Here is a 12,107-nt window from a genome sequence, read left to right as displayed (position 1 = left end):
GCGTTGAGTGGGCAGGCCAAACATAAATTATTGGCCTGATAAACTGGAAGGAATAAAACTTAGTTTCTGATCCAGCCAGTTGGAAGGAAAGACAAGTTATTCTTTGTACAACACATCTTCAAAGTGATCACTATAATTTGTGGAGATCTATGTGTAAGAAATAGGGATATTGAAAAATTAAGGAGTCTTTGACTGATAATAATCTGCCTTTGAAATTATATATTTAAATGTAACCAGTTTGTATTTTAACAAAACATCAATACCGGTACATTTTTTGAGGTAGTGAAATACAGTGTTTTTCACTCTATAATTTGCACTTGACCGTAAGACGCACCTAGTTTTTAGATGAGGAAAATAAGGAAGAAGAAAGCAACGCAAAGCCTCTTGAGCAAAGAGGCAGGAGCACTCCTGTTGTGCTCAAGAGGCTTTGCGTGGCTATCCCTGAAGCCAGGAAGCCAGGAAATCCCTCTTGCTCTCCTGGCTTCAGTGATAGCTGCGCGGCCTGCATTTGCTCTATAAGACGCACATACATTTCCCCTTACTTTTTAGGAGGGGAAAAGTGCATCTTATAGAGTGAAAAATACGGTACGTATGTGATATCTAAGAATTCAAGAAAGAAAAGATATCACTCATAGTTCATAAGCAAGGCAGGCTTTAATATTTTGCTTTCTTCAGCCATGAAAAATAAATAGGGAGGATTCAACATCGTATTAAAGCAATCATTCCATCAGGGCAAGCATTTCAGCTTGCCAGATGGAGTGATACTCCCTGCCCCATGCACTGTTACTGGGAGCTCTCCCCGGCCCACCCAGAATCAATTTCTGAGGCCAAGGAGGGAGGAAAAGGGGTGGAGCCCCACTGAGCAAGCAGAAACCCTTGCACAGCACTTCTGCTAATGGGACTCGTTAGTTGAATCCCACTTTTGCCACTAACATCAACATCAGGGGTCACCAACATGGTGCCCCATCAGTTGATGTCATGCTACAGCTCCCATCAGCTCCAGCCAGCACGGTCAATGGTGAGGCATGAAGGGAGCTGTAGTTAACAACATCTGGGGGGAATCAATAAATGCTGAATTTATCTAGTACAGGGAGAAACAAACTAGTTAAACATCAGGTCAACATCTAGCTGAAGATCATTTTGAATAGTACGCTATTCCACCAATGAACTATCCCCTTTTGGAATTTCCACTGAATGTGTGAGGAGCAAGAGGAAGCTCAGTCTATCTATCTAGACTAAAAAAGGGACTGCAAACTTCAACCATTCTAGATTTATCCACTGCCCAGAAAACAACATTATGTCAGGAATGGCTGTTACATTACAATCTGCTTCTCATGCAAAGACTATGATGAACCCCACGTGCGGCAACATTCTGTCAAAGAAGTCAGTGTTGCTTTTCAAAAAATAAGAGAACCACCTGCAGCTTGAATCCATCCAAATGACGTAGTCAGTGGGTATCCATGGGGCATGTTATTCAATGATGCAATGCCCTGTCTGTGCCAGGCTGCCTCTTTTCCAAAGACATGGGCAATACTCACAATGCATCAAGCAAAAATAATAATAAAAAGTACACAAATAAGAATTGCAATTGAAAGGAGATTGAAAACAACAACAACAACAACAAATCAGCCAATGGATCAGTGTGTTTGATGGATAGGGTTCTGCCTTGTGTCTTCCAGTTCAGGATGCTGGGTACATTTTCTGCTATGAAGATTGATACTTAAGCCCATGTTTGTGTATTCCATTTTTCTGCTCCTTTAAGACGGCTGGTCACATTATTTTTCTATAGAGAAGGCTTGATTGGGGGTGGGGGGTGCACGGTGGGGAAAAATTGTCAAGATGTTCTTTGGCAAGAGAGAGGGTGAAGAGGGAAGGGAGCCTTAACTCTTAAGAGATTTTCAAAATGTGCTACCATTTTCTTTTGCTTTGGGACGGCATCTTTTTGTTTTTGTTTTGATTTTTTGTTTTGCATTTTTTTTCCAGGTTCATCATTTGTTATCTATCCACATACTTATACACATACTTCATTATACACCTTTAGGCGCCCGGCAAAAACATTCCCTTTTAACCTTTGGTTGATTTGATTGACATCCTATGCCCTTTTAAAATGTGGTTATTTGGGGGGGGGCATGTTAGTGGGTTGCTGGATTTTTTTTGTTTTTTTGACGATATATATTGTGGTTTTATATTTTGATTTTGTTCTGTGAACCACCCTGAGACCTCCAGGTATAGGGCAGTATATAAATGTAAATAAAGAATCAAATCAATAAATAATACTTATCATATGCATTGTTTTTGTAAACCGCTTAGAGACTGATGTGTTCAGCAGTATATAAAATTGCAAAATAAAATGATAAAATAAAACTGCTTTCAGACAATTACATTTTCACTGTGTTCAAATTTCATTTTTGCTCCAAAGAAGTCAAGGCAGCATGCCATTGAAGAGATCAATGTCATCAAAAGACACTGCCTGGCAGATTAAAATGGCAGTGTCAGACAGCAGACATTGGGGAGAAGCAGCACAGCCACAAGCTGCTGAGAGGCAGAGGTGTGTGTGTGTGTGTGTGTATTATGCAACCTGTCTTGTGTTCTTTACTCTACTTCGATGTCCTCAAGTGCACTGCCCCATTGCCAGTGTCGAAGGCAGCTTTGGCTGGTATGTGTGTGTATCTTGCCTTTCCTCTTCAGGCAGCAAAAGCTGTTGGGCTGGCCCTAGTCTCTATACTCAGAGTGCTAAAGCCTTCTAAGGCCACAGCCACACCATACCTTTAAACCCTCCAAAGAATCCTAGGAACTATAGATCACTCCACACAGAGTTGCAATGATCAGCAGCCTAACAAGCTAGAGTTTCCAGGATTTGGGCTGGGGCGGGGGAGGGAATGTGCTTTAAATGTACAGTGTGTGCATAGGCTAAGCCAGCCAGCCACTGGTGGAACAGCAATTCCACAGAAGAAGCATCTTTCAAAGCCTGAGAAGCTCCAAATGGTGATGATAGACGATGTGCTAATGAGCCCAGGAAACACCTGTTTGATAGACAAAAATTCCACCCACCTGCTTTCTATCAGAGCGAGAATTATTGAGTTGCAATTAGGAGTGTAACTCTACATCAAAATCACTTATCAAATATAAACACCCACATGCAATAAACATAATTGTAAGCTGGAGTTATCTAGGACCCATTAAGTGTTTCTGCTGCAGTTCAGGTCCCCAACACATTCCTCATCATGAGAGCTTATGGGGATGATGAAGGTTGCAATTTCCTGCTTATTCTTTCCATATCCATTAAACAAATGGATATGGACAGGCACACTGTTCCCATTACAAGCTGTTCCTTGGAATAGATATTATAAGAGCTTTGCTGCGTTTTTCTTTAGCTCCTGGTTTACTCTTCTCACTCGGGATGGCAGGCTGGGTCTGTTTTGAAATGCAGGCTGCCACTCAGGCATGATCTGTGTAGCTTTTATATCAGAGAGTAGAAGGTCAGAGAGAAACAGAGAGATATTAATGCAGCTTACTTGGACTTGTCGGGTCACCAAATCTTCGGAGTCTCCCACTGGAGGTCCTTGAGATTCCTACGGTAAAGGAAAAATAGGCATTAGGTGCTAAGCAGGTGATGGCAAGCACAAGGCTTGCCAGGGGATCTAGATTTAGCAAACAGGTGTGAACTACTGAACTTCAGAAACTTTGCGTAAAAACATCACAGCCTGGCTGAATCAGGCCAAAGGCCCATCTGGCAGAGCACCCTGTCCTCACAGTCACCATCCCCGTGTTAGGAAGGTACCAACTATAACCCAATACATCAAAGATCTTGTTTGCCTTTTCGCAAGAAACATCAAGAGCTAAAAATGCCAATGGTGAGGCTAGGTTCTCAAGTTTCTGCCTGATTTACTGCAGAAACAAAGACCAGGGGCACATCCAAATTGTCAGAACTAGTAGTTCTCTCAGATAGTGCTATATGTATGCCTTTTGTGTACAGTGGTGCCCCGCAAGACGAATGCCTCGCAAGATGGAAAACCCGCTAGACGAAAGGGTTTTCCGTTTTGGAGGTGCTTCGCAGGACGAATTTCTCTATGGGCTTGCTTCGCAAGACGAAAATGTCTTGCGATTCCTGGGGGGGGGGTTTCGCTCCCCACCCCCTTTTTCTAAGGCACTAAGCTGCTAACAGCCTTTTAGCAGCGAATCCACTAATCCCTTAAGCCGCTAATAGCCGCTAAACCGCTAATAGCGCTAATCCGCTAATGGGCTTGCTTCGCAAGACGAAAAAACCTCTAGACGAAGAGGCTCACGGAACGGATTCTTTTCGTCTTGCGAGGCACCACTGTAGTAAGAAGCAGCTTGGAAGGGACCTGGGATCATCGCCTTTGGTTGTACTCCTATTTCTAAGAAATAGCAACTTTAGGAAGCCATAGCCAAAACCCAGCCAGTCATATAAGGGGCAGGGGAGGAATTACTACCATGATTGTCTTCCCCCACCCCTGGCAGGGCTCCTGATACTTTAATAACTATGTGATAAGAGATTTGCAGGAATTTAATTCCCACCCTCCCCCAACAAAAATAGCATATGACTATTAAGAAAAGCTCTGCCTGCTAATCTTTGCTTGTCATTCATATATGACTTTTCAAATAAAGCATACAACAGCCATTAGACACCCTGGGGTAATGTTGGGAATGGGGGGAGTTGATTACCTAACATTACAAGCCTCTTGAAACATGTGTCATTCATACCCACAAGCCAAGCATCCCTTGGATTGCTATTGCTGTGATTTCTTAATTATTCAATTCTGACAATAAGGTAAAGGTAAAGGTACCCCTGCCCGTTCGGGCCAGTCTTGCCAGACTCTAGGGTTGTGCGCTCATCTCACTCTATAGGCCGGGAGCCAGCACTGTCCGCAGACACTTCCGGGTCACGTGGCCAGCATGACAAGCTGCATCTGGCGAGCCAGCGCAGCACACGGAACGCCGTTTACCTTCCTGCTGGTAAGTGGTCCCTATTTATCTACTTGCACCCGGAGGTGCTTTCGAACTGCTAGGTTGGCAGGCGCTGGGACCGAACGACAGGAGCGCACCCCGCCGCGGGGATTCGAACCGCCGACCATGCGATCGGCAAGTCCTAGGCGCTGAGGCTTTAACCCACAGCGCCACCCGCGTCCCTAATTCTGACAATAGTCATTAGATATTCAGTCTGTCCCTCAGTTCTGAAATAAGTGACTAAGTCTTAGATCAGGGGTCAGCAAACTTTTTCAGCAGGGGGCCAGTCCACTGTCCCTCAGACCTTGTGGGAGGACCGGACTATATTTTTTGGTGGGAAATGAATGAATTCCTATGCCCCACAAATAACCCAGAGATGCATTTTAAATAAAAGGACACATTCTACTCATGTAAAAACATGCTGATTCCCGGACCATCCGTGGGCTGGATTTAGAAGGCAATTGGGCCAGATCTGGCCCCCGGGCCTTAGTTTGCCTACCCATGACTTAGATACACCTTCATCACATCTCAAAAAGAGTTGTGTGTCATCAGGATAGAGACAGAACAAGCAGCAAACACAATGAAACTAGACAATGATGATGACGATTCCTGCTGACAGGTCTGCTTGGAAAAAGTGACTCATGTCCTATGCGTCTACATGACTCTATATGTGCCACATGGCTTCCTTCGTTAAGTAAGTATTATTGTCATTATAAGGATTATTACATGGAAATATGATGTGTGAACAAACAATTTACCTGTTTTAAGGAGACTAAAGTCAATCTGAAACTACTGACACTGGTGTAGTTGGGGTTCTATTATATAGCGGTGCCCCGCAAGACGAATGCCTCGCAAGACGGAAAACCCGCAAGACGAAAGGGTTTTCCGTTTTCAGAGGTGCTTCGCAAGACGAAATTCCCTATGGGCTTGCTTCGCAAGACGAAAATGACGAAAATTTTTGAGGCTTTTTTTCCGCTCCCCAACCCTTTTTTCTAAAGCGCTAAGCTGCTAATAGCCTTTTAGCAGCTAATCCACTAATCCCTTAAGCCTTTAATAGCCCTTAAACTGCCAATAGCGCTAATAGCGCTAATCCGCTAATGGGCTTGCTTCGCAAGACGAAAAAACCGCAAGACGAAAAGACTCACGGAATGGATTCTTTTCGTCTTGCGAGGCACCACTGTAATTGAAAAACAGTACTTTCTCCACTGACTTGGCTGTAGGTCTTTAAGGGGCCTCCAGCCCTGAAAATGTAGCTCCATTAACTGTCATGGACTGGCTGGACACAGAGGAGTGGTGGGAGGAACTAGCAGGGGAACCACCAAGGGAAGAAGGCTCAGAGCCTGGGGAGTGGTGGTGGTGGGACAATGATGAGTGGTCAAAGGGAGAAGAGGAAGAAGTTTGGGAAGGGGAGGTGTCGGAAGCTGAGTAGGTAACAGGGCTTAGTGAGCTGGGAGAGTCTGTGGCAGAGAGAAGTTCAGAATCAGAGGCAGAAGCTGAAGGAGGAGGATGGGAGGAGGCCAAGAGGCAGAGATGAATCAGACTGGTGAAGAGTCGTGGGTGTCTTCTTCTCCTGCTGCAACAAGTTCCTCTTCCTCATTGTCATGAAGAACCAGAAGAGGCATGAAAAGGTTGGAGCAGAAGTTGGCAATGTGCAGACACAGTCTCCGATTGCTTGGTGTGTTGGGGGGAACCGTGGAGAGAAGGGGACTTAGGCAGCTGTGGAGAGGTGGGGACCTTCAGACTCAACAACTGCTTCATGGGGGTAAGAGCTGCCGGAGATGAGTTGCTGTACTCATTAAACCTGACACTCCTTTGCAAATGTTTTTGCTAATAAAGAGTTAACTCCAGCTTGCACAGTGTGATTTACTGCTGGCTCACTCCTGACATTTACTTACAGTGCCAAAGACTAAACCAATGTTGTCCTACAGTATATTGATCTATGACCCCATCATGTCCATGAATGCTCAGAAGCCAAAAGGAAAGGCTCAAAATGGCTCCCAGTAGTCAACAGGAAGGCAGCCATTTGTTGCCTCCAGAGCACCCAGCCCTCCCTTGAAGCTAATATTCTCTGCGCTCCTGCTCATCTTGCCTGTTTCCTTCACCAACCATCATTCCCCTCAGTGCTCACGAAAGCTAATCAACATTATTTTCAGTTCTAGATTTTGAAAGCACAAATTGCTTAGAATTAGCAGGTATTTTTGCAGAATTTGGAGGAACTTTCAGGCTTTGGCATTGATCGCAATAGCTAAAATGCCTTCAAATTCTGTTAGGAAAGCACTGTAGCAAACCAAATGAAAGTGTATGGCAAGGGGAGGAGACAAACGTGAGACTGTTCTTCTAAACTGCAGCTCCTTTCCCACTTCCACTCTCCATTGAAATGGAACAGCTCAAAAATTAAAAGATGGGCCATCCAAGAACATTCCACTGCGTGACTATATCCCGGCCATGCTAAATTATAGTCTTTGGGGTGGTTAGCCATTTTGCGGCTGGACAATATTCCTTGAGACTTTATGGCATCTGGTTTGGCAAGCCTCACCCAATTTTCCACGATTCAGTAACACTGATAACAGACTCCCCCTTTCCTGGACCCTTTTCTTCAATTCCAAGCATTTAATATTCTAATCAAGCCTCCCAGTCTGGCCTTCTGTAACTCCTTCCATCTTGAATTTCCCTCCCCACTGGCCCTTCCATTTTACTTTGGCCAGTTCAAGAAAGAAATTAAAAATTGAAAAGAATTTTCAAATTTCCTTACACAGCAAGATCCAGGAAAACAGCAGGTAATTACAGCACAAAATTCCCAGAATTATTCAGGCTAGCAGGGCTGCAAATGGGTATTTTCTGCAAGCAATTAACACAGAAATGTGCACTAAACTTCCACTAGGTTGTATTAGTTTACCAGAAGTGGTTTTTAATGATGTGTGAAATATCGCATAAAATAAAAAAATTATCAGGTAAGGAAACATTCTGGAAATGGAATGAAGTGCTGTCTCAGTGCAGCCTTCATTGCATTTCGTCCCAAACATAGTGTGTGAAATATTTCACTTCAGGGAATAGTTATCAGAATGGAAGATCTTTGGGCCCTTCCCTCTCTAACAATTCCTCAATTAATTAAAAAACAAACAAACCTGACCAGGCCTGCCTCCGTGCTTTTAACAGGAGGTTGGTCTTAAGCATTCAATCTGTAAAACATAACTCCATGCCATGAAAAGCATAATCATTTGCTAATGGCCACAGGTCAAGCTGCTTCTTCAAGGGACAGCTTAAGGGGATAGTGGAAAATGTGGGGCAATCAGCCTTATATAACCAACATGCTTAGCTCTAATCAATGCATGAAGGGGTTAAGACCACAGAGTAAACTGTCCTGCCATGCTTAGGTAGGTCACTTCCCTTCACCTTGGGAGGAAAAGTTATGAAGCCTTTGTCCTTTTCATTTCCACCAAGTGAACCCTACCAGTAAGGGGGTCTAAGGTGGATGCTTCAAGCTTAGACTATGTGGTTTAAGCAATCCATCTTTGTGTTTCTATACAAACAATTTAAAAACATTTACCATTTTGGAACCTAAGTTATACTGCCTGTCTCTTTCTGTGCTAAGGAACGTGGAGAACTTTGGAAGCAACTTAGAAAGAGGATATTTTAAAGGTCCAACAGCCTATATTTCCATGCTTTACTTTGCTGCTTGTTTTGTAATTTTAAATCTCTGCTAGGGTTCTCTCCTCAAAGAGTACTTGCTCCAAACCTGATTCAGAGTCAGGGCTACCATTTCCCCCCACTTCATTAAATTTATATAACACTTAATTACAATTGTCTCCAAGCCGTGTATACCGGTAGGTAACTCAAAACAATGGGTCCAGATCTTATTTACTGGACGTTGACTAACTGGAATATGCAACTATTGCTTACAAAAATGGCTTGTCCAATCTAGAACACTCCTGATCCAGAAGGGGACTCTGCACAATTTTTTTATACTGTTCTCACCTACTGGGGGGGCACCCCTTGGCTGCTTTTTGGCCCTTAAGATGCAGTTTATTATACATCACTTTCAGGGGCAAACAGCAACTGGTCGTGAGAGAGGGAGATTTCAGTGGGTAACTGGTGCAAGTCCTCTATCCAGACTGAGAGCACGTTTCAGATCTTAGCCCCACATAGCTGCTTTTCCTTCAAAATAAAAGGTGACTGGCTTCAGCATATTTTGTTTTGTTTTTAAGGATGAAGATGGTAATGTGAAAAGGAAAGGACCTAAGTGATTAGCCTGTTGATGTTCATCTGGCTGCATCTTGCCTCCCTTGCAATAGTTCAAACAAGCCCTCCCCTTTATTAGCACTAAAATTAAACCAACAAGAGGAATATGCAAAGCCACAGCTGCTTTCCAGCATTAATCAGAAACACTCATTGAAAAATTTATGATTTCCCAGCCTCTGTGTAAAGGAACCACTTGCCAAATATAAGCCAAGCGCAGCTGCGCTGAAAACACAAGCCATGTGTATGAGCGCTTTGTGCTTCTCTCTGCCTCAAATATGCCTGGCAGCAACGCGGTGCATACAGCTCACTTCAGGGAAGGGAGGGAAAAGGTGTTTCTGCAGTTGGCTCTTCAGATCGGCAACTCCAGCATGACTTGCTACACAGCTGACAGTCATAAGAACATGATTGTAAGACGAGCTGGGCTAGATCAGGGCAACAGCCCATCAAGTCCAGCATCCTGTTCTTACAGTTGCTAACCAGATGCCCGTGAGAAGCTTGTGAAGCTGGCCATGGGTACAACAACATTTGCTGGCTGGCTGACAAGTTTGCAGGGCCAGGCATTGGTGCTGCAAACTTAGGGTATACAGTGGTACCTCGGGTTAAGAACTTAATTCGTTCCGGAGGTCTGTTCTTAACCTGAAACTGTTCTTAACCTGAAGCACCACTTTAGCTAATGCGGTCTCCTGCTGCCACCGGAGCACGATTTCTGTTCTCATCCTGAAGCAAAGTTCTTAACCCGAGGTGCTATTTCTGGATTAGTGGAGTTTGTAACCTGAAGCGTATGTAACCCGAGGTACCACTGTACTATAATCTTTCTGCTCTTGATTTTAAGCGAAGAATTATTGTAGCCCTGAATGACCACAATTCTGCAGGCTCCCCTAGATTAATGTCAAGGGCTCAGAAAGGCCTCTCCCCCCCTCTCTGAGTATCCAAAATTTAAGAACTTGGGTTCCATCTCTGTTCCTACTTCATGACTGGCTTTCTACCACCATGTCGCAGTATGTAGGAATTAAGACTGGGGAATTTTGGTGTGTAAATTTGGCTCCCTGCAGCAAAGAATGGGATTTTCCATGGAAAATATGTTTGCTGTTCCAGATCTGCTGATATTTGGGTAAATGGTTGGTAGTAGATGTTCACATATTACTACATGAATAATCTGAAAAGTCGTTTCTGCCTGGTGTAAAAAAAAAAAAAAATCTACCTTGTTTTAGGGGCAGACTTGAAACAATGAGATACCAGTGGGGGTTAGGCTCAACTTAATTATTCTCCTCCACCCTCCCCATGCATCATACAAAACCTCCAGTTACAAGCTTTCAAGAGCTTTTGAAGAGAAGCACATAATATTTTAAAGATTTCAAAGTAGCGTACAAAGGCACAAATGAAACTAATTCACAATACCTATAAATACAACTTATAACCAACAAATAAACGTAACAAAATACTACATGACCAGAGTCTGGGGATAAAGTGTTTTGAGATGAAACATGTCCTGTTGTGTTTTTCAAACAAAAACTGGTTCAGGGAAGCAGACTCCTTCTGACATCATAGCTTTGGTTTGGTTTTGGGACATTTGACTACCCTGAGTTGTACTGGAATATAGCTTAGGGTGGAGAAACACTCCCCCAAGTCGTGTGTGTGTGTGTGTTAATGGGCCTGGATGAAGTTAAAAAACAGTTCCTTCCAGCGTGAAGATTCAGGTTTCAGTTCTTAAAACATACACACACAATTTGATCTTATTTTCCATGCACACTGAACTCTGTGATTAATCCAAGGTTTATCCATCTGATCTTGAAGCTATGGTTACTGTTTACATACATTTCTGAATAAGTGGTGCCATGCAAAGTCAGCCTTTGAGGTCACTCAGGTTCTATCAAGTAGGGGAGCTTCTTGAAAAAGCAAACTCTAATGCTTTCGTGTCATTAACCTTTCAGTGGAGTGTGTACTAGGCATGAATAAACCTGCCAATTTAAGTTTCTCTGTTTCTATTTCTCATTTTTCCCAATCTTAATTTCAATTTAAATTCATTTCTGAATCAGCTTGCAATTTAAAAATAATAAAATCAGGGTTTTAGTGCAAATTTCTCCTAATGCATACATTTCTGCAAAGCAATTCCCCCAAATATAATGCATTTCTGTTTCTTCATGAATATGTGCATTTTAATACATGCATTACCCCAGTATATACATTTTTGTACACATTACTTGGCAGGACAGCTGCACTGAAAAAAAAAATCAGAGATGTATGTATTTCAAAGGATGACTGTATTTCAGATTGTGTATTGTTTTGGAAAGTGTGTGTTAGGTAGCTTAAATGCAAATTGATTCAATTCCCCCCAGTACCACCATCCCTTGTGTGCACAGCATTCTGAAGAATCAATCCTGACTCCAGCTAAACTCCAAAGCTTGTTGATTTAATCCCAGATGCATGGATCAATGGAACCCCTTGATCAAAAAAGCTCTAACAGAATATTCTGGAAGTAAGCAGAGGAAGAAAATGGCTACATACTCAAATGTTCCTGCAAACACTTCAATGGGGAAAAACTGCACCTGAAGGCGTATACCCCACACTTGACATCCCAGAAGAGCAATCAGATCCTATTACATTTGCCAAGAAGGTACAGCCTTCCCAGATACATGGGAGAGAATGTTCATTCACATATATTAATGAATTTAACAAAACCTCCCTAAAAACAATCCATTTCCAAATGTTAAAGAAATTGCAAAAACAACAAATTGCAAAAATTAAATACTCAAGCCAGTTTAACGAAAATCAGGCTGCAGCCACTCTGTGCAGCAAAATCCATTTTGAAGGAGGAAAGCTGAATTTTAAACCTAAGGTCTAGCATTCTCCTGGAACTCTCAACAGCCCTCAGACTCCCTCTGCTGTCCTGTGCCTCGTTT

The 12,107-nt window shown here is 43.0% G+C and overlaps 1 protein-coding gene across 1 annotated transcript in view; it reads right to left on the bottom strand.

Annotated features, from left to right (window-relative positions):
• The window catches only part of SEPTIN9 (septin 9), a 207,953-nt gene that overhangs the window by 165,957 nt on the left and 29,889 nt on the right, over window positions 1-12,107 (bottom strand). The window contains exon 2 of the mRNA XM_083428472.1: window positions 3,516-3,572. Coding sequence (XP_083284598.1) covers window positions 3,516-3,572 — 57 coding nt within the window. The remainder of the gene's footprint in view (window positions 1-3,515; window positions 3,573-12,107) is intronic.

This window comes from Podarcis tiliguerta (genome assembly GCF_965153285.1).
Source record: "Podarcis tiliguerta genome assembly, chromosome: 2".
NCBI lineage: Eukaryota > Metazoa > Chordata > Lepidosauria > Squamata > Lacertidae > Podarcis > Podarcis tiliguerta.
Note: the sequence above shows the minus strand (reverse complement) of the source record. Positions and strands in the feature narration are given on the sequence as shown.